The 24,134-nt window shown below is 35.9% G+C and overlaps 1 protein-coding gene across 1 annotated transcript in view; it reads left to right on the top strand.

The window, feature by feature from the left end:
• Positions 1 to 24,134, top strand: part of SNAP-25 (ovarian synaptosome-associated protein 25 homolog) — a gene marked incomplete at its 5' end in the record, with an annotated part of 70,753 nt that overhangs the window by 22,199 nt on the left and 24,420 nt on the right. The window contains 3 exon segments of the mRNA NM_214589.1: positions 1,277 to 1,318; positions 9,998 to 10,046; positions 19,192 to 19,309. Coding sequence (NP_999754.1) covers positions 1,277 to 1,318; positions 9,998 to 10,046; positions 19,192 to 19,309 — 209 coding nt within the window.

Here is a 24,134-nt window from a genome sequence, read left to right as displayed (position 1 = left end):
TTAGAGTTTTAGAGTTCAGAGTTTATGGTGAATTGATCTTCATGAGATTAACTCAACTGTGTACTCTTTAAAAAATAAAATAATTCTATTTCCTTTTTTTCAAAATCCTAAGGCAATTTTTTGAGTAGTATTCTTTAAAGTGGTATCACATGCTTTGAGAGATCTTTTTTTCTCCTCTTCATTTTGATGCTACTGTTTTTCATTATTCCCATTAAATGGGTAGCACAATTCTAAAATATATTTATTTAAAAAAAGGGATTTAAAACCTCCGCTGAATAGCTCATACACAAATCCAAGAATGAATTGAATGCCCAATTGACATATGGGTGTATGTAATACAGTCAAACCCGTCTATAGCACCCGCCCAAAGGAAACACAAAAAGTGGTCTTTGTAGACAGCTTCCTTTAGTACATGTTTCAATGAGAAACCATTTTCAAGGGAAACAAAAAATGTGGTCTTCGTAGACAGGTGGTCACTAAAGCAGGTTTGACTGTATATACAATTCCTTACTCTATTTGGGGGGCAACGTATTTAGAAGGTGGCTTAAATAATCATCTTGTGAGTCTAAGAGGAATACTTTGTGTGCAATTACTGTAGTAACATATGTCCTGGCATATTAAGCTGAGAGTGTAGTGTCTGATGTGGTGAGCTTTATAACCAAAGGCAAGAAGGAGCTCTCATCTCGTTACACTTTCATAAGAGGGAGCTGGGTTGGGTTAAGGGAGGGGGGGGGGGGGTGATTAAATTCTTGTCATGTGAGTTTCGCCACTTGACATGTTTGAGAGGTAAGGCATTGGAGTGCAATTTGTACCCGGATAATCTTATCAGCTTACGCATAGAATGATATGGAGATACTAAGGAAGGCCTTCTTCCTAAATGCAATAAATTCATTCATGAATTCTATTCTCAAAGCATGTTTGTCAAGAAGTCGGGGAGCATCTTCTTCTATTTTAGACCCACAAAATCTTTACTCTAAAAATTTGTCTAAAAAAAAAATTGTTTACCCCTGTAAAATTAGGATAATTTTCATATCGAATTAACTGTTAAAACAAAGGCTGAAATTTTGATGGAAACAATTTTGGAAAAATTTCTAAAATGCTAAATCCCTCATAATCTTTATGATGTTTGGACTTTAGTTCAATACCACTATACCTCAGTTTTCAGGATGTACATTTATAACTTTATTAAAAAATGCCAAATGTCTTTCCTTTGGGAAATTTTCATGTGGATCATAAAATGATGGTTTTATTTTTTTCTCTCTTTTCTTTTATTCAGTCGCTGGAGAGTACCCGGCGTATGCTGCAGATGGCAGAAGAGGTAAGCATTATGTCATAAACTACATGATTTAGATCAGTAGTAATATAATATAAGCCCATTGTCTACTAGCTGAGCCATCCTATCTTTCTGCCTAGACCCTTTGGAAAAATCAAATCGTAAATAAAGACGTAGAGTAAAAGAGTTTAGCTGACTGGAGTTTGAATTCAAGGATCAATCTTTACTTATTGGTTGGTCTGCAGGTTGTAGACCTTGTCAAGTCTCAGTCTTGATCAAAATTTTGATTCATCTGGGGAAAAATAGTGATGTATTGCAAGTATGCAGTATTTTGTAATAGTGCTATTTTGCAAAAAGTGATACAAAATTGAGTTATTTTTTTTTGTAATTTCTTATTACATGGATAAATTGTCTGTAACATCTTGCAATAAACTAATTCAAAAGATGATTTTAAAGGGATTCTAATTCTTTTCTATTTTTGGGGGTTGAACAGTTCTTAACATTGCTATCAAATTAAAAACAAAACGATAGAGAAACCTTCTGCGTGTGATCATGAACATATGCAAACAGTTGTAATATTTTGCCGAAGCCCAATTTTTCTTGCCCTATGCCGCAATCAATGATTGACGTTGGTGCTGAAGAAGTGCTCGTTCACCAAACAGCGTCACGAAAAAAATTGAAATGTCTGGGACTTGACAACTAACTGCATTGGCGTTATTGGGCTGGCTGGCTGGCAGGAAGGCCCTGGAAATGCACGGGGTTTGCATACTAATGGCAACAAGCAGGAGATCGTTATTGCTAAATGCTGTGAAATAGACCGCCTCCAGGCCGAGTGGAATGCGCTCAAAGAGAGCCGGGGATCATGGGAGAAAGGGTCAAATGCCTCGTAAGACGAGAAGTCGATCAAGAGAGAGATGTGGTCATTTTAGTCTCCAGATTGGAGTCTCTTGGTTGGAAAGGGTTGAATAAAAAGCGACGGATTCTGACCCCGCAAGCTTGTAGCAGATGGAGACGGCACTCTGAGTTTGTATTTCAATCGTACCTGGGACGCGCATAACTCTACTGCAGTCACACATAATCCACGCTTTCCAGATTCAAGTTTCAATGGATTTTTAGGCAGACTGATCGCGATGGCTAGTGTTCAATGGGTTCCCCAGATATTTAATCATGTATTAATAACATTCAGTTGATTTAAGAATATTGTCTGCCGAAAGCCAGAAGGATGTAAACTCTCGTATCGTACCTTAACACAATGATAACACCCTTCTGGCTGTTCACAGACAAATTATATTAATCATCACTCTACATTATCAATAATCACCATTTTGTTGCTCTTATATTGATCTTGTGCAGTTTAACTATATGCCATAACGTTATGTTTTTGTGGAATGTGTTACCTGTGTTTTTTGGGTTAAATGTAGTTTTTTGTGAGTCACTATGTGTGTTTTGTGTATTCTGTATGTGTTGTGATTCTTTGCTTCTTCTTTTCTTCTATATCCTTCCTTCCTTCACACATATTTTCATCTCCTTTTTTTACTTGGATATCAAAATCATATTTCATATCAATACAGCTACAGATCCATTACAATATGAAGCTTAGAAATTAATCTTCTTTAGCTTCAAAGCTGATCTGATTGTTCCAGAGAGAGAAAACAAAAATCCAAAACACATTTCTAACTTTCTTAGATTTCCTTGAACATCATTACAGTACATTCTTCTTTGTATAGATAATGGTGTTTCTTTTTAATGCACTTTCAGTAAATCTTAATTCTTTTTAGTTTCACAGTTTGCTTTTCCTTAACGTATATAGTAGATGATCAACAATATCGAGAAAAAACCCCAACAAGATAGTTTAAATACGCTTTCTTTAACTGCTGTCAAAATCTTTAAAACTCTAAACTAACTACAGGTGACAAATCTATATCCACATCAGGAAGATATTCATATATCATTCTAGATTTGAATGCATTAAACTAATGAATACCTTCCTATGGCAGTACACCCTTACCCTTCATTTGAATGAATCTTGATGCTTTAAGGGATTTCCCCCTCCCCCTCCTTCCTTCCCCCTCCTTTCACCCAATATGTTCCCCTAATGATGAATCGTGTACTAGGTCTAGCTACCCTGGGTGAATGAGTAGGAGTAGTGAATTATTCCATCTCTTATTATCCTAACCTAGATGAATATTCCATCCTGCATCATCAGGGATGCATGCCACCCACTCCCTCATCATCATCATCATCATCACCATCACCATCTTTTCTTCTCTTTTCATACATCTTTTTAGTTTTCTTCCGACATTGATAATTACAATATTTTTTCTGAGACAGAGAAATGTCAGAGCAAGTCATTTTCATACAAGCAGCAGGTTTATTATCCAAGATGATCTCCATTTATAGAAGGGGGGAAAGGATAAAAGCTTCACCTTGTTGGAGTGATTGCTCCCTTTAACTTCAAGTAAAACCGTGGGTGTGTCAGGTTATGAATCATTCAGTTTTGTATTGTTGAAGAAAATGCTTAGTTTATTACCACTATGTATGCAATGTTTAATTAACTTCTCTGGAAAGACAGACTTCAATCCTTTTCAAATATTGTACAAAATTTTAGTCAGAATGGTATCATAATACAGCTAGACTATTCTATTTTATGCACATTCTATGCACCTGTGTGTGCAAGTATTAAAACCTTTACAAAAATATTGTAGGATAAATCATATGCATCTATATGATTTGAATAATCTTCTATCATGCTATCAACCCAAAAAGGGTGCATTAAATGAAATTCTATGTTTATATACTTTGTTTGATATGCATAATTTTATTTTATATATTGCAAAATCATGAGCAAAACCCCATTAAGTTATGTTCTTTTGTAAGGAAAATCACAACAAACTTGAGGAGGGGGGGGGGGCTCTCTTGTGTCCCCCCTCCCCCTTCCCCTCCCCCTTCCCCTCCCCCTTCCCCTCCCCCTTCCCCTCCCCCTTCCCCTTCCCCTGCATCCCTTGATGGATAAATCCCTGTCTCTGGTAGATGTGAACATAGCATACAAATTGATACAAGATATATTCTTTTGGAAAGAAAAATAAATAAAAGAAACTTGAGGAGGGGGAAAAAGAGGTACTTTTGTGCACCCCACCCCCCTCCCTTCCCCTAATGGATAAATCCCTCTCTTTGATGTGAAAATAGCATACAAATTGTATTTCAGATTAACCCTTGAAAATAATACTAAACCTGAGATAACTTGAGCTTGGATGCCTGGAACCATGTGTCATACCAAAATCAAGACTTTTTCAGCAGCAGCATTAGCAAAAACAACAACAACAACAACATGTTCTCTGAGGATAACAAGATCATATGAACGCACCAATATGTGTTGAGTGTACATTATAACACTTGTCATTTTATTGAAAAAGCATAATACTTTCATACTTTGAAAGGAAAATTAAATCAGTGACGAGGAACAGAAGTCCCCCCTCCCCCTTTCAAAAGTAGCCATTTTGCTTTGCCCCTGAATCCTTTACCCTCAAAATAGTTTCTGAAGCCACTTTAATACAGAGCTTTCTAGATGCACCCAGATTGAAAGAAGAGACAAATATCACAGCTCAAACCTGTCTACATGACAAGAATTTCTTTCTCTCTCTTTCTCTCTGTCTCTTTGTCGAACACAAGCCTTCTTGTAAATCAAGCCCCCTGCACTCTCGCCAATCACCGTCTCAGGTCGGATAAATACTCGTTGATTCTCTACGGATATCAATATTTCACACCGGCTGTAATGACACGAGACTCGTGTGAATAGAAGTGTCAACATTAAAGTTGCACAAGGGAGCCCAGACGTCTTCATACAGGTCTGGCATTCACGGGGCCTCGCAAGAGGGGCATGAAAAACATGCGTGTTTTGGCTTCATCATTTCCACGAGCAAAATCCTATTGTCATTTATGAGGCTTGGTGAAAGGCAGAGTGTAGTCAATGGGAGTGTAGTGTGACAGCATGAAAGAAGAAAGATAAAATGGGATCAATTATTGAGATTTATTTTGGGTAATGAAATAGACAACTTGCAAAGAGCTTTTTTCAATCATTCTAATCATCATAGTAAAACGAAAACAAGTTTGATCATGTTATTGTAAATATTTTTGAGTATGTTTAAAAAACACTCTAAAAAGAATGATCACAGTAGATAGAAATTATTTTTGATATTTTCTTCATTATGAATTTGATTGGATTGAAATTGATAAGTTTTATTGATTAGAAAATACAATACACTCAAAATAGTATCCATGCTTATTTTCTTTGGCATGATTTACCGCCCACAGCCAGGAAGGGGTTTATTCCTTTTTTTTTTAAATATGATTAAAACTATCTTCATATAAAGAATCAATAAAAAGTTATTATGACATGTCCAACGTAATTCTTATTGAATTTAAGCTATTGAGCTATGTTGTTTCAAATACTCTGTTTATCCTCAAAATATTTGTCTAAAAAAATTATACAATGATAATAAAGAATGAATATAACAGGGTTGATGAAAGACAAATTGAGCAGCCAGCGTGTCAACCATGCACCTGTATTTATTTGTGTAGATCATACAAAATACATACATTTACTGAAATTCCTTAAAAGGCATAGCAACAAGAAATTTTGAAATTATGAGATGAAAAGATTACTCAAACATATCTATAGACCCTCCCTCCCCCCCCCCAAAAAAAAAAATCATAAAAGGGGGGGGGGGGGTGGGCAAGCTGGGCAGCATTTAGTATAGAATCCAACAGCTGTAAACAAAAACAATCGCATGTACATATTTATTTGTTTAATGATTCATCCTGAAATTAAAATAATTGCATTCACGTAACATTTTACTACAGTCCTTTTCGCAGTGTACACAACCTTGTACTCAAAATGAACTCATCATGGCTGTGCCATTGCCAAGATGTCCCCATCATAAAGATTCTATTTTGCTATTTGCCCATGAGTAGAAGTAAGCACGGGGTTATCATATATTGAATTGGAGTAGCTCGACACACCATCATTGTTTGCTTGAAGCATTCAAACACTACTAACCCAGGCACGCAAAAGTAAATTTGTGAAGATGTCCAAACACCATTCTTTCTTCGATTGAACCAGGCTCTCTGGACATGCATGAAGCCGCTGCTGCTTGTATCTCTCCCCTTTTCTCTCTTTTTCTTTAATTATCTCTCCTCTTATCTCTCTCTCTATATATATCTCTCTCTCTCTCTATATATCCCTCTCTCTATCCCTTTCTCTCTTTCTCTCTCTCTCTCTCTCTTTCTCTGTCTCTTGTAATTCCCACTCACTCATCATGAACAACATTTTCTATTCTTTTCTCAATTTCATTTTTGTCTGTTTATCTCTTTTTATGTTTCTTCATTCCTTTTTCTCTTACCAGCTTGTTGTTGATCATGTTGTCTTCATATTTTCATTTCTGTTTCTATGTGTCCCTGTCATTGTGTACATAGACCCTACCTTTCTGTAAATCTTATTTGTATCCGTTATTCTTTACTGACACACATAATCTTTCTCTCTCTCTCTCTCTCTCTCTCTCTCTCTCTCTCTCTCTCTCTCTCTTTCTCTCTTTCTCTCTCTCTCTCTCTCTCTCTCTCTCTCTCTCTCTCTCTCTCTCTCTCTCTCATATCTCTTATGTCAATCTCTGCTTTTTTTGTCTCTCTAGTCTCTCTCTCCTGTCATCTCTCCCTCTCTCTCTCTCTTTTTTTCTACCCTCATTTCACCCCCCCCCCCCTCTCTCTCTCTCTCTCTCTCTCTGTTCCCAATCTCTCTCCCGTCTCTTCTTTTCCCCTGTCTCTGTCTCTCTCTGTCTACCCACCTTCTCTCTTTCTCTCAGACATTCTCCGCAGATGTTTGTCTCTCAATCACAATCTAGATGTTTTCCTTGAATTGACTTGCTCCCAGTGATGTTTGAATAAGATGTATAGCCAGCTTGAGGCAGGCAATATAAATATCAAAGCATACCCATGGGCATTTTCCACAAATATTTTCATTTTTTCTTCTTTTTTTCTCCCTGAACCACAGTCACAGACCTTTTCTATCATACTTCATTGTATATATGTCAGTCTTTGTTCATTGTATTGTACATGTTTTTTATTCTGTTTATTTTCCTTGTAATTGCATAAAAGATAAAAATGCAGTCTTGTTCTGTGTTTGTGTATGTATGTGTGTGTGTTGGTGTGTTAAAATGTTCCAAGGTGTGGAAATAAGAGATAAAAACAATTTCATTTTTTTCAAACGTGTTTTGCCAGTTACTGAATTAATTTTGTAAACTTGACTTCCCAATATTTTTGGCATTTCATGTCCTTAGGGGAAAAATATTACTCCAAATACAAAGTAGTTTTTTTTATTTTCATTTATATTTTTTAACTCAAAATATAATGTAGTACTAGCATGATATTATATAATTGTTTTCCTAAATTTGATGTTATGTGTTAATAGTAATGATTCTTTCTTTTTTTTAGCAAGATACAATAAAACACATAATTGCAATTCACAGATTCAAAATCGTTCAGGGAAGGGGAAATTGATTGTATTGCAATTTCATTTTATCTGTTCGTAGCCAGAAGGGCATAAATTCTGTATTGAAGTATATGATTTAAGGCCCTACTGGCTCCAAACTGACATTAAAAAGAAAAACTGAATTGAGTTCAAGATATTCAGCACATCCAAAATCACCTAATCCAGTGGTGAATATTTTCATCTTTTCTCACGTTTTCTTTGAGTGTCCGTGATGATTTCATGTCACAGTGTAGGTTGCGGTGCATAGTTTTTATCCCTTGCAGCCATTTCTGTGTTTTATGTGATTTTTTTTTTTTAGCGCTCAGTCTCAGAGTTGTAGTTCTGTGTGTTGTATATGATTTTTTTTTTTTACCGCTCAGTCCCACAGCTGTATTTCTGTGTGTGCAGTGGTATTATTCTTGATGTGACATCTTATTTCCATCATAGAGTCAAGATATGGGAATCAAGACATTAGTAATGCTGGACGAGCAAGGAGGTAAGAAAGACGGGCCCAAGGGCTCAGCTTCAAAGGATGATCCAGTCGGCTTTCAATTTTTCTCTTACAATGTTCATTCATTTAAACTTCACCAGGGTTTTTCCCCATTTTCATTCCAGTCTGCATGATGTGGTGAAATGCATTGTTTTAAATCTTTAATCAATTTTGTAATAATATGTTTCATTATATTGGGAAGTAAAGTGCTATGGTTTGAAGCTATTAGGTGACTAGATTTGCACTGTACTTTTTTTTCTTCCCGGAAAAGGCATCCCTGTTTGTCAACCACAATCCTGTGATGAATTACACCGCAAACGAGCTCAATTTCTGAAAATGCCTTTCGATAACCAATCCTTTACAGTGCTTTTTTAGCTCGCCTTCTTGCTTCACAACCTACGTTTACTTCTAACCAGAGATTGTGTTGGTTTAGTTTTTCCACTGCAAAGAACAATTTAGACAGTCCTTTTCCTAGAAATTTAACAAAATGGCTTCTAATATCGGTAGAAATTTGTTCACACTTCATAATGTTATTCAAATTTATCGACCAGAATGGGGAGGAACAAAAACTGTTGGATATAACAGCCTTCTTCCTATTCAATCATTTTGTGGTTTTATTGATCCAAGATATCAGACTTATTGTTTGCTGCTTTTGAAATTAGAGAGTGAATTTCTATCAACAATAACATAATCTTTTTATGGATATATTCCGAGAAGAGGACTATCTATTTTTGTCAAACAGTGGCTAATCCATCGTATACAATCCTCCATGCATGTTAAGTTGGTGAGGGGGAAGAGAAGCTACTTTACAGGCTGGAATTTCTTAACAGACTGCCACTTCACTGCAAGGATCAACTTGTTGGTGTAAATAACAAAAAACATTGGAAACAGTGAAAAAAATACACGGGGGCTCGGGGCGAATTAGCCCCCGAAATGCCTAAAAGAGCCCCCGAAAATCAGAAAAGAGCCCCAGTAAATTTGCATAGAGTTCAATGCAAAACAAATTTTAGATTGTTATTTTCATGCAGGCAAGGTTGAAAAGTAGCCCCCGAAAAATAAATATTAATTTTTTCCCTGATTGGAAAGACATGATTATTGTCACTAAATCAATCGATCTCGATGACAATTTGGGTTTTGGTATTTTTAGAAAAGGGTGTTTGAAAATAAAATTTTGACACATTTTTCTATTGAGTGTTGCCAATTTGTGGTAAAGCATATTAAAAATACATCCTTTGCAATGGCACATCAGCTTCATATACTGGAGTTGAGGTGCATTGAGTGGCTTTGCAGTTTGTGCTGGAAAGAGTGCAAAGATAACGTGCTTAAAAACACATGTATTCAAAGAAATTACTCTAATGAATAACATAGAAATGCTCATCTAAAACATCTCTTGACAGCTCAATACCAATATTTAAATGTGTGATACATGTATTACATATATATGCTCCATATATATATATATATATATATGACAATATCCAATACTAATAAAAAAATCTTATATGATATGCTGTGTTTTAAACCACTAAATCTTGACACCTTCCATTTTCCTTTTGCCTGTAGCGAGTAGAACCATGGTAACAGGGCTGTATCTAAAATCAATCATATTTTATTCCATTTGTCTTCTTTCTCCATCTTTCTTTCGACCCTTCTCCTCTCCTCTCTGTCTTCATTCTGTTTTATGACTTGCTTACCGCCGCCATCGATCGTTTAGAGCAAGGAAGCGGGTATCAAGACTTTGGTGCTCCTGGATGAACAAGGAGGTGATCAATTAGTGGCTGTGTTTGCCCCCTCCCTTATCCCCACCGCACCCCTCCTTACCACACCCGTACCCCCCCCCCACCTGCACCCCATCCTTACCCCACCCAAACTCCTAAATCGTAGTTTTGATGGCATAGTTATTAATATAGTTATATCCAACCCCAAATGTAGTTTTAATTGCTTACATGTATTGTATAACTTTAGTTGATTGAACCACCGTACTAAATGTCTAGTGGTGTTTGTGTGTCTGATGGTTTTTGATGGCATAGTTTTTAATATAACCCACGCAGTGATAACCTACCCCCAAGTATAGTTTTGATGGCTTACATGTATTGTATAACCCTTAGTTGAGTGAATCACTGTACTAAGTGTCTAGTGGTGTCTGTGTCTGTGGAGTAAAGTTTCTAGCTTGACTACCTATATTTCACTTTGAGAATTAGTCCCTTTTTAAAGATGATTAAATATCATTAGAGAAGAGTAAAATTAATCATGAATGCAAAACTTTTGTTGAGTGAATTAAATACAAATCATAATACTGAAATTTGAATACCAGTTTATAAAACCAATACTTTACAATATTTGGCAGGGTTTTTGTTGTTTATGTCACAAAAATGTTCTTTTTAGAACCATAGAAAGTTTCTTAGATATTGCAGGAATATTTAGCAGGTCATAATTTTTTTTAAATTGCAAATTATGGACGTTTGTGGATATCATGGTTTGCTTGAATTGTGATAGATGATTAGAATTTCTTCATTACATTTACTATATTATTGACATAATTATGTGCATGTAGGTTAGCAATATCAACTCATTTTGAAATTGATTATGTTCATGCATGACAAAATGATAGGAAACAAGAATTTGAACAAAAAATTCAGTAGATATTCAGGCTTGGAAACATAGCTTAGGTACTAGTGGTATAATTGATATGTTGTTTGATTGTGTGCCTTGGCTGTATTAAAAACTCTTTCACTTCATATAATTACCAGAAATAATACTATCGGGCTAACAAAAATACATCTGAACAGATGTTGCGCATGATTAACTTAACCTAACTTAAACATTTGAACTTTTCACATATAGGTTTCATTTCAATAATATGACTGAAGTACAGTACAACAGATAACAAAATTGAATTTAATAGAAATCATCCTTTTATATATCCTCAATACCAGTATATTTTGCTACCATAGAAATGTTAGCAGATATCTAGATTTTTAAAATGTATCATGGGTAAAGGATTTAAATATATTAGGGGACAACCTTGAATAAGAAACTTCCAGAGCAATGCTAGAAGTAGAGCTAGATTTCAAAACTATTGGTGCAATCTTGAAGAAAGATTGTCTTGTTGGAACAAGTGTTTTCATCTCATTTTAATTCCTCAGATTCTTATAGCAAATAATCTAGCTGAGTTTTTCAGCATTTTAGATCGCATACTATAGCATGCAAATGATGTAATGGCGTTTAAATATTAAACATAATATGCAATATTCAAATAGCCTAGTAAATCTGTTTTTCATCCTTAGTCAAACTCATCCTTCTAATTGCTCCCATTTAATCTCCAATTGTTTTCTCATTTCCCAGGAAAAAGTGTAGAAATGGACAAATAATATGAATCTTTATTGCCTTTCAGGCAATTGAACTAATCATTAACTGATCAATAGTGTACAATTTTTGAGTCAAAATATTTGAACTGTCTTATACATTGCAGTTAAAGATAATATGTATTTCCTGCAATTTTTGTGCGTACTTCTAAACATTTTATTCAAATCATTAAAAGTGCTCACTGTGGATTCTTTGAAAGAAATACACCATATTATTTTATTTTATTTTCACTTAAAATATTCTTATATAGGAATGAAGTAACATATTACAACAGAAATAGATCAGAATTATCAATGATGTTTGCTTTATCTGCTCATGTAGCATGCTATTCATAGAATTCTGTATAAATACGACTGTTACAAGATGACAATCTCGAGAGCTTATAGTTGAATTCACATTTCTATGTCAGTAACCTATCGTATCTTCTTGTCCTTGGATTACATACATACTCCATTGAGAAATGTCAACATTTATCTGAATCCAAGTCATATATTCAGATGTAGATTACCTTGTGGTCTGCGATGTAAGCAATTACCAACCAAAAAGAAATTATTCCAGGCAACTCACGTCTTGTCCTTACAGTATGTCACAATCGCTCTTAAACTTTAGAGCTCTTGTAATAGGAATAGCCTATCAGTAAAGAACTGATTTTTGACTAACGAGACAAATTATAATGATGCAGTCAAGGATAGCGTAATATTAGAACAAATTATAGATATATATATATATATACAAAAGAGCAAGCGAAAGAAAAAGAAGAAAACATTATGACGTAACACGAAATGAGACAGAGCAAAAGAAAAGTATTATACTGCACATTCCCTTTTATGGAAAAGCAAAAATTTAAGCAGCGATTGCTTAATAACCTTGTATTACTATTCTTATTTGTTCAACGTCTCTATATACAATGATCTTATTTGATTTTGTCCCACTTTATTGTCAATCTTCAATAAAGGAACATAGTATGAACATAAAAGAATTGCACAGTCACAGACGTGTATAAATAAGAGTAGACCAGGTCATGGCTCGTAAAGAAGAGCTTTGATTGTTAGGCTTCCTAGAAGAAGTTTCAATTGTTGTTAAGAAACTTTTGCTTGCACCCAGTAGTTCCCGCACGGTTCAGAGCTTTGTCTGACTTGTTTTCAAGAACAAGTTCAAACACATTATCATAATCTACTGGGTGCAAGCCAATAAGTTCTTTTTCAACAATAAACAACGATGAGGTGCTATTCGATGTAGCGTCACATGGCAATCACATATTAGATAAATGATCAGAACAGGTCTAATAATTTAAAGAGAAATGAATCATCTCATGTAATAGAAATCTTAGAAACAATTAAACGGCAAAATAAATGCTTGTAGGGAGTCACATTCAAATTTGCATCAGGAAATCCACTCTAATACTGTTTTCACACTGGCAAAATTTTGCTTAACCCCGTACTATAGGTGGGGTTAAGGGGGGGTCTTAGCCCCACCTATAGTACGGGGTTCAGCCTATTTCACTTTCTGTTCAGACTCGCATTTACCAAAGTGGGCTAACCCCACCTATAATACGGGGTTAACTAACCCTGCAAAATAGCAGGGCTAACTCCGCAATTGTGGTGCTAACTCCTGCTAACCCCGCAATTGCGGTGCCAAGCAAAATGAACGAGAACAGAAACGAAAAAATAGTACGTTACTACGCAATGGAGCGTATCGCAGCTGGCCAGATGCGAAGTAAGGAGCCCACTGTCTAATCATATAGCCCGGGGCTAAGAATTGCATTGAGAACAGCATGAATTTTCTTATTCTGGAATAGGCGCTAGTACGGGACTAAAAACAGCATGTGTGAAAAGCCCCCCAAAATAGTCCGGGGTTAAGGATAGTACGGGGCTAAGCAAAGTATGGGGTTAAGCAAACCAGTGTGAAAAGAGTATCTCACTATAATCCTCCCTTGTCATTGGCAATAAATATGCGCCCTTTAGGGGTGCAATTGGGATTATCGATTACAAGGCCATACTGTCGGATCCTTCATACATACGTGTGCTATCTAGCACGTCGGCCGTCATGTTCACTTTTATAGCCTGTTTAGACTCCAGGAAATTCATTCAAATCTCATGTAAAGAAACGTTATAAATATAAAGAATCACTGTGTAGTGAAAGGAGGGTACAGAATAGATAAGAATATTGTATAGAGAAACATAGTATAAAGAAACGAGTTTAAAAGAAACAAGTTTTGAAGACACGATAGCTGGCCAATCATCAGTGTACGCTAATAATAAGCTCCGCCCAGTTAAACATTTTTTTTTGTACGATACAATATTCAGACTAAAGTGGATTTGTCACCGGACTGTGGATCACAAGGTCGGCGGTTCAAGTCCCACCGCAGCACTAATGTCCTTTAGCAAGACATTGATCTACATTTGCCACTCTCCACCCAGGTGTTAAATGGGTACCCGGTAGGATGCGAAAGCTAATGTGGTTAGATTAGCAATTGTGCGCTTGTAAAAATGACGCCTAGCTGGAATGCTACCCGGGGAGTGGAGAATGTGCATACATTGTGTGTGGGTAAGCCTGAATCCAATGACCGGGGTAATAATATACTTATCTGTAAAGCGATTTGAGAGGGCCTCCGGTCCTGAAAAGTGCTATATAAGAACAATCTATTATTATTATTATCTAGTTTTTGTTGCTCTAAATAGATTTCGCTATACAATATGTCGTTATATGACGTTTCTTCATACAATGTTCAGACGAGGAAGAAACGTAATTTCTTATCATATAGCCATGCGATTCTCGATTCAAGATGAAGATTCAATGAATTCTGGTAGGGTGAACACAGGGTTAGTATCACTCCCAAGTCTCATTAGGCCTATTTTCATCAGCTCGAGATTGCCACATAGCCCGCTAAGTTACAAATCGTGTCTTCATCAGCTCGAGATTCGACCTCAAACTTGGAACTCGACCTTGAGAAATTAGCTTGAGATCTTTTGCTAAGCGTTCATGCATAGTGCGAGTCTTCAGGCTGGTGAAAAAGCACCGGAGTGGGATACTTTGCAAACTATCCCAAGATATCTTCCAAAGATTATTCCGACCAAATATCCTGCTAATTGCTACTTTGGGCCGATGAAAACGCAAATTAGCTGGATAATTTGTGATCGGGATAGTTGAAATAGCTGGATATTTGGCAATCTCGAGCTGATGAAGACATACCTCTTCACCCAAAACAAGTGTGTCCTTGAATCAAGATGCGCTCGCTGCTCCTCACAGGATTTAAGAGGAAATCATTTGACGGCAGACGAGGGCAGTGTGTAAAAGACACTTTATCCGATTATATCTTGGGAAAAACAAAATAAGAATGAACGACCTTGAATATTCCAATGCGGTTTAGAAATGGGATTGGGGAGGAGGGCATTGTATTACTTACCTGTTGAAATTGAAATGGGAATCTAAAGTGATCCTGTGTATGATGCTTTAACTATTTGAGAACAATTTTAAAAAATATAGATGAATGTTGTCTGTTAGGCCAGTAATGCCTAATTGATATGAAAGTAGCTATATGGCTCTACAAATCATTGATTTTTCTATTTCTAAAATAATTTTGTCATATCTAAGGTCACAAAATCTTGGAACTTGATTGTAGCATCCAATTTAATGTAAAGTAATACAGAGTTAATTTAAATCAAGCCCGCCCCCCCCCCCCATTGTATTCACAAGCCTCTGTAAAGTCTATAGAAAATGTTATATATCAATACATTTTATTGTCATTACAAGTTAACTTTCAATACATATGACAGTATAGGCTATGAATTGTCATATGTATTAGACAGTTGTTTTGTTAAACTCAACACATATTTTCTTGGAAAAATACTAGAAAAGGTGACAGAAACTTGTTATTTTACAGTGGACACACATTGTATTGACTAGCGTTTTCTTTGTATGCTAAGCGTAGCGGGAAATGCAACACCGTGGAAATGATGAAAGGATAATTATGCATTGCAAAGGCTAGAAGGCATAACCTGACTTGGGTACAACTACAAGGAAAGACTGTCATCTGAAAAAAATATATATACGGCCTCATTGAAGTGGAATAATATTTCTGACAAAACGGTACTCTCAATTCATGCTAGAAGGTTCTCATTTGTAATGCCAAATTGAGATAAATAATCAATATGTTATTTTAGAATGCATTCTTTTCACTGTATTGGGGATGGTTGGGAGTTATTTTTGTGACTAGAGTGTACTTTGTATTAAACATGGCTTCACATGCCACCAAATCTCTATTTGTGTGAGAGTACTATAGGATAAAAGCACCAGAGATAGATCGAGGAAGGATCTATTTTAGGGCAGATCTATAATTAAAGATAAACTTGAGTTCTGGTAATGCGATTGCATTGTGAAAGAAAAGGTGTGGAATGGATCAGAAAAGTTGATCATATAGCATGTAAGTAATGGTGTGTAATGCAAGGTTCTGGAGTCATCAAAATCATCATAAATTTGACAGAGTCTTGGTAAAGTAACAATCACTTACACAGAAAGATGTATATGGGACAACACACATGGTGTCGGGGCCAGTACTACCCTGATTTCCTTATCTTTCTATGCTCATTACTCAGCCAGTATACATTTTCTTCCAAAATTGTTTGGCACATGACATTTATTTGTAATCTTGAACATTTAGTGTAAGTTTCGTTAGATTATGTGAGAATTAATTTTCTTTTTTTTACCAGAACTCAAGTTTATCTTTAATTCATTGATATGAAATCCTCATAGTTAGAAAATAAAGGAAACCGGAAAAGGCAACTACAATAAGAATATTTGTAAATGCCATCCAAGACCTAAGGCAAATTAAATGCTATATTATAAGCATTTCTTAGTCATCTATAGAACAAAAAGTAAACCTTACTCAAAAGAAAATGTATAAGAAATAGTTTACCAATTATTACAGCTGAATTGTTATTTCAGAGAGGTAGTTGATGTCAAGTTTTGGTTTAGTTTTTCCTCAAAATGAGCTATTCAGGGTCTTGTGTCGTAGCCGTGATATCATGATGAGCTGAGCTCCATTGCCATATAAACCGTACTAATTAACCATTTAGTTTTCCCTTTATATTTTTGTTTTTAAATTTTATTTCTTAGAAGTGCGTACCCTCTTTAAAACAGATCATCTCAAATGTCACATACCTATCTATTTGTAAAAGACAAAAGTGAAATATAAATTGGTCTTTCCATTTGATCCCAAATTAGTCAACATAACAACATTCATAATTAGAAGCTTTTAAAAATAATGTCAGTACCTGATAAATTCCTCAAAGGCAAAATTATATTTAGGAAATGAAAAAGTATGCCGGATACTTTCTGATTTTAATGAAGCACTAGAATGAGTTTCATCTTTAATACTGATTAATTTTGCCCCATATTTAGATAATTTGAGCTAAATGAGCTATCCTATTTTAAGGATATCAAGCATCTTACATCAGATAGAAGAGGTGGGAGGCAAACTTGCATTAGTGTTTTTAGGGGATGCTATCATAAGATGTACTTTGTTTACCTCCTGCAGAGATGTCTTTAAATCAGTCATGACAAATACAAGTGATGGGGACCAATATTATGTATTTACATCAATGAAAGATGAAGCAAATATTGTCATATTCCTGCCAAGTGCTTAATTCGCCCTTGTTTTCACGAAGTGACGGTAGTGAGGAAAATCGTAACGCAAAGTGAATGCAATTTTTTTTCAGTACCGTCACTTCTTGAAAAAATGTTGTATGAGATGTCCTACCGTAGCACTCAACACTAACAGGCACCCGGTGCTCATGGGCCTTCAAATCCTAATTCTTGAACCCCCTACATTTCACAATTCTAGAAGGGGCACTTACTAATACAAAAGGGGGTGTTACACAAAGATCTTAAGTCGGACTTAACAATTATGGAAAGCCATTAGCATCTTTGAAAATATTTTGTAAAAATTATTTTAAAAGGCATAAAATGTTCATTCGAATCATTCATATTTCCTATTATGAAGGAGATTTCATGTTCTTGATGTGGAATTTATGAAAAATCTAAAATACTTGATTATCTGCTTTTGAATATATTTCATTTTAAGGCTACAAATGGCTCTCCATAATTTCTTAGTCCAACTTAGAGTTAATTTCTACTTGGGATCTTTGTGAAACACCCCCCGATCCTACTCTTGTTTTACCGTTTGTGCATCGTCTGTTTGAAGCCTGAAGGGCATTAGCACCTAGGACAGAGTTAGTGCCCTTTTGTCTCCAAATAGACAATATGTGTTCCATTTCATATTTTTATTAATCAAATCAATTTAACATTTTGCTTATCATGGAGAATTTGCTTTTACTAATTTAACATAAATTTGCATGTCTGCTCTCACCATCGTTTCCTTTTATTTTGAATAACATTCTCTAATGATAAATTTAATTTCAAACAGTTTAATTTTCTTCACATTCATTTGTAATATTCCTGCATTTTTTTATCATAAGAAAAAGTACTTTATTCATATCGTCACAAATTTAGAATATATCACTGCATGCCTAGTTTCATTTCATCATCATAGTGCTAATTCCTATGCATGTCAACCTCATTTTTATGCATGTCTACCTAAGATGATGAACTGATAAATTTCAGTGATGCTTATCTTATAATGATGAATTCAAATTAATGGAAAAAAATCTTTAAACAATTGTTACCTGATATTTCTTCATGATAGTAGGTTGCCTGTGTAAACTGAGGTAGTACAAGTATCTTGTCATGTTTGTACTTTTTAATTAGTTACATTTCTGTAGAAGTGATTAGGAAGCATTATTCCTCTGGCTACCCTTTAGAATTCCCTAATTTCTGTATTGCAGTGATAGAAGATTGTTTAAACTTTATTAGGCTAGTAGTATTTTTGAAACAGGATGAGCCGTCCTTGGGTATGAAGTATGCATGTTACAAATTACATTTCACGAAATAGGGATATGGTCTACTGCTTAATTGGGGAAAGTAGGTTTATATCCAACATCTTTCATCAAATTGAAATTGAAATTTGGGACAACCTCTATACCCAAAACCAATCTCTTGATGTGTTCCCCAGTGTGTACAAACTAGTATCACCATTGTCTAACTTTCAAAATGTTACATTTTCAGGGAAATTGTTTTTGTTCTGTTAATTAGTGAGCTCAAAATGCCTGTCTCACCACATTTTAGGCTATGATGAAAAATAAACTAAAGCTAGTCCCCCCCTACAATAAAATATATTTATAAACAAAATTATAATAAAACTTTAAAATTATGGAACGCCATTGGCTGTCCATAAAGTTTCTTTAAGTGTATCATATCTTAGGCTAAAGGAAGATGAAGTCAAATTACCCCCCAAACAAAAATAAAAGGAAATTAGCAGCAATTTAACCCCTTGACTTTTAAAATGTCATTTTCATAGACTTGATTCTGCAGCCATCCAGTTCTTGTAGCCAAAGGGATATTAAACTGAATCTGTTGATATTGTCAGCTATGGACTGGATGAATGTTTTAACCCTCTCCCTACCATTCTCTCCAACCTTCTAACAGAACAACTTGATCGGATTGAAGAGGGCATGGATCAGATTAATACAGACATGAGAGAAGCAGAGAAGAATCTCACCGGTTTGGAGAAATGTTGTGGCATTTGTGTCTGTCCGTGGAAGAAGTAAGTTCTCATTATAATCCAGGAAATATCGCAAAATAAAACAGTCACGAACAGTTCATAACACTCATATGTATGACAAGTTATTTCTTGTGAATTTTCTAAAATTTGTATTGTGATTAGTGTTATCTAAATGCAGGGTATTCTACTGACTACTTCAGATTTATGTATACTGCCATCTGCTGCTCACAATGTGTCGACAGCCATGTCCCATAATGCATCCCAAATGATGCGGTACGCTTGATGATGCTTGGGTACAGGAACCGGAAATTGCTCTATGTACGCCTTCTCCGAAAGATGACACAATTGAAAATACAACACAGCAGGGGTAGCGATGTTGGTAAAATACCCTGCCTTTAATTATTTCACTGCATGACACTTTCAAATTTCAACCACTCAAGGAATTTGTAAAAGTGTCATGAAAGTTTCAGGTTTTACAGTAAACCTCATTCATCTGTGACACGTTTAACAACCTAAAAAAAAAAAGCTTCTCGCAAAATAAATGTGGTACATCTCACACCTCTCTATCTTATTACACAGATTACAGTAAATAATAATAACATAATAATAATAATAATAATAGCCTAATAGTCCACTCCAAATTTTATTAAACCGAAACGGAAATTATTTTTGCCCAATTGATCGTGAGCCCGGCAGCCACTGAGCAGCGCCAGATCGATGTTGCTCTATCCCTTATTGTTGAACGCCAAACAAGGTAGCAACAACTCCCATCTTTTAACGTCTTTTGGAATGACGCGGCCGGGGTTCGAACCCACGACCTCCCGGTTGTGTGGCGGACGCTCTACTGACTGAGCCAACACTCCGGTACAAATATGTGTAGGATACTGCAGACATAGCACACAGTCGAACCTGTCTATCAAGATCGCCTAAGGGAAACATATTTAGTGGCCTTTGTAGGCAGGTGGCCTCTCTAGACAGGTTCTACAGTACACATTTCTTTCTTGAGGGAGACCTCATGTATGGCCACTTTCCACAGGTGGCATTTATAGAGAGGTGGCCACTAAGGCAGGTTTGACTGTGTTTGTTTTTCCCCCACTTGCCATTCTCACTTAAAGGTAAAGACCAGTTCTGGTCATGCGATTGCATTGTGAAAGAAACGTTGTGGAATCAATCAGAACAGGTTGATCATCTAGCATACGAGTATTGGCATGTACTGCAAGGTTCTGGAATCATCAAAATGATAAGAAATTTGGCCCAGTCTTGGTAAAGTTACAAGCACTGTACACAGAAAGATGTATATGGGACTAATTGACACATAAATTTTAATAATTTATCAAATATATCAATTAGTAGGCGGTTTCCCGGCAAAATTTGTATCATCACGTATTCGTCAAAACATATTCTTTCACATGATTGGTAATGAGAGCTTCCATTTCATTTTTTGAGAGGGGGGCTTTTCCAAAACTGGGGAATAGCTTTAAAGTAGTTTTCGTTTGCGAAGGCACTTCATTAAATTCTTTTTAGGTGGTTTTCTGCATCATGTCTGAATGTGCCCTTAGACTAGCTCAGTCAATCCTACCCTCACTTCTCCCAGTTTTGCTTATCAGCTTCCTTTAAATCATCCGTCAAGTACAGACATTACATCAACTCTACTGTTTATAAATCACTTGAGTATGTTCTTTCACAATTTGAAGATGAAATGAAATGAGATGAACTTTCACATTGGAACAGAGTGATAAATAAAGAAGATGGACCCAGTCAAGCCCATCAAATGAAAGCTAGACCCCCATACCCAACATCTCAATCTCGTCCCGGAAAACATCCTCCTCTCCTCCCTTAATCCGCATCAGTCACATTCCGGGTTGAGGATGGAGGATGGAGGATGCATGAGGCAGTGACATGATCTTAACCTCAAATGCACTTTAGCAGCTAGACAAGGCCGACCCACTACACAAACTCTCTTATCGAATGAGGGGCTCAGTCTGTCATATTGCCTCACCAAAGCTGAAGATTTGTGCACCATATTGTTGTCCTTCCTTCTCCAGCCGTCACGAGTATGTCGTGACGCCCGCCCATCTCGTACGGCTGCGCATCATTGTGCTATGTGATAAAGCTACAGTGACATATTGTGCTCTTAGCCTAAATTGGCTTGATATTGGCGTTATGATCAAGGGAAACAGATAGAGGGATACCTACGACTCTGTCCCACACATACCCCCCCCCCCCCCCCCCCCCTTTCTGTCTGACAAAGAACCACGTAGAGGCATTTTAACCACTCTTATTTGCATTTTGATTGAATTTTGTTTACGAATATCGGTGGTATTGCCAATCTGTGCTCTAAGCATTAAAAATGAAGGATGTTTCTTTTTAGATTTCTTTCTCTTCAGCGGGTTGAGTGGTATGAGCCGGCTTGATTACTTTATATCAATTTATATCCAAAGATAACTATATTAGTTTATTCAGCATGTTCAAATAATTATATTTGGAGCTCTGTGGAAACATGATTCAATTTATGCTTGCCATGTATACTTCTCTCCTTCCCTCCCCTATCTCTCTATCTCTCTCTTTCCTTCTCTCCCTTACCTCTTTATCTCTATATAATCCCTCCCTTGCAGCTTATTAAATCAAAGCACTGAATGTATCATTTTATTTGAAGAAACTACCTTTTCACTGCGTACATGTATAAGTAGAGCTTTTGTACTTCCAAACCCTTCAAAGAAAACTTCTTTCTTTAGAGTGTTGTGTTTTTCTGTGATAATCTTCCATTTATTATTGAATATATGGTGCACTGAATGTACTGTATTATTCTGTAACAAGGAAAACTTTAAATTAGTTTTAAAAAAACATCTGCCTTGCATTTTATCAACAGGTATTCTTCCCTCATTTATCTGGAGAATTATGTTCAATGTAGCATTGGCATTTATAAGTATCAAATATTGTTGAATAGCTTCTTGGTGTTTTTGTAGATTTGTCATCACCATCAAAAGGATCTATCATATCTAAAACTTTTCATCTGCTTCATCATATCAAAAGTAATTAATTCTCCTTATAGAGGGTTCCATGATAATGTGATATGGAGGACAAGAGAATACCACTAGACATACATACATACATACATATTGGTATTTATTGAGCGCCTTTACAATGACTTTTCATAGTCTGATGCACAGATATGTATAATTTGTTCTACAATATGGCTGCTTGTGGGAACCCTTGATCTATAGCCAGTTTTACTCTCATCATTTTGTTGCTGTTTGCTCAGTACTTTAGCTGAGTTCAGATTTGTTCACTGTCTGTCTGACACCTTATGTCAAAACTAAAGGCAATCACATTTTTACAAGAAATGCTTTCAATCTCGTGAAATTGTATTGCTCTTCACATATATTCCCCCCTGTGTTTTGTTGAAGGAATAATATGCTTGAAGCAGCCCTCACAACTTCCTGCTTTTCTCTCTCTCTCTCTCTCTCTCTCTCTCTCTCTCCCTCTCTCTCTCCCTCTCTCTCTTTCTCTCTCTCTCTCTCCCCTTCACCCCTAATATTGCTTCATCATTTTGTATAATTTCTGCTTCCAATTTTAGTAGCTGTGAACCGCCCGACATTTGTCAAAGACTTTGATGGAGTGCACTCACTTTCTTGTCTTAAAAGTGTTATTGGAATTCCCAGTACGCAGATCAAGTTTCCAAATGGATACATTTAATTCCCTTTCACTCTTCAATCAAACCTGCCCTCAGACAGCACTTAAATGGAGATATATTTAACATCCTTCTTCTCGCTTTAAAAAAAACTCATTTATTTGCTTTTATAAGAAAATATATACTTCTCTTGTTAATGTAATGAATGAGATTGCTTTCTTGTGTCGAAACCTGTTAGGAACATTTATGTCAGGCTTATGAGTATTGTACATCTATTTGTAAATACCAGTATGTACTCTGTGTCATTGAGGGATTGATTTGTGGAGAGGTTGATTTGATATTGAAAAGATGGTTATATATTTCTTGTTGATGAAAGTAAAAGAAATTTAATGTTCTAACAAGTTGAATTTGCACAGAAGAAACACTTTTATTGGTGCAGACAAAGAAATATGTTTTCTTTGTGAACTATCTAAGTACAGTATGCTTTGACAAATGATTTATAGACATTGACCATTAATTCATTCCATTGTGAATTTGTCAGTTAGCATACGTTACCTAACATGGATCTCAGAGTCTCGATACGATTATTAGGGCATTGCCCTATATTTGAAGACGGTATACCAACAAAAATTGTATGAAAGAGAAGGTTAAGTTCTGGGAAGAGGTGAAAAATAATTTGTGAGCGTTATCATTGTTATTATGCAAGTGTGGAAGAACATCAGATAAGACATGTTCCCTGAAAAACATAGCTCTTCAAATGCCTTCATATTCTAAATATGTCATGTACATGTACATCGTAAAACTCGGGGGGGGGGGGGGGTGGGGAGGTGTTTTACGCCACGTGTTCGTGTAGTACCATATACATCTTTCTGTGTACAGTGTTTGTAACTTTACCAAGACTTGGCCAATTTCTTATCATTTTGATGATTCCAGAACTTTGCAATACACACAAATTCTTATATGCTAGATGATCAACCTTTTCTGGTCGATTCCACACCGTTTCTTTCACAATGCAATCGCATGACCAGAACTCAACTTCATCTTTAAAAATCATTTTGATCCCCACGGATGCATGTCTGGGAAAGCCTGTATACAATGCAATCAATTATTTAAATGCCTTCACTGTTGTCAATGTGTGGAAGCGTGCATCCGCTGGACTATTAAAATATTCTCTTTTTCATAGATTGCTGATAGGCATAGCCATACGTGAATTAATTTCAGAATTGACCAGAACGT

This window comes from Strongylocentrotus purpuratus, unplaced genomic scaffold (assembly GCF_000002235.5).
Source record: "Strongylocentrotus purpuratus isolate Spur 01 unplaced genomic scaffold, Spur_5.0 spur5_scaffold_5, whole genome shotgun sequence".
Classification (NCBI taxonomy): Eukaryota; Metazoa; Echinodermata; class Echinoidea; order Camarodonta; family Strongylocentrotidae; genus Strongylocentrotus; species Strongylocentrotus purpuratus.
This window is presented reverse-complemented; position numbering and strand designations above follow the sequence as displayed.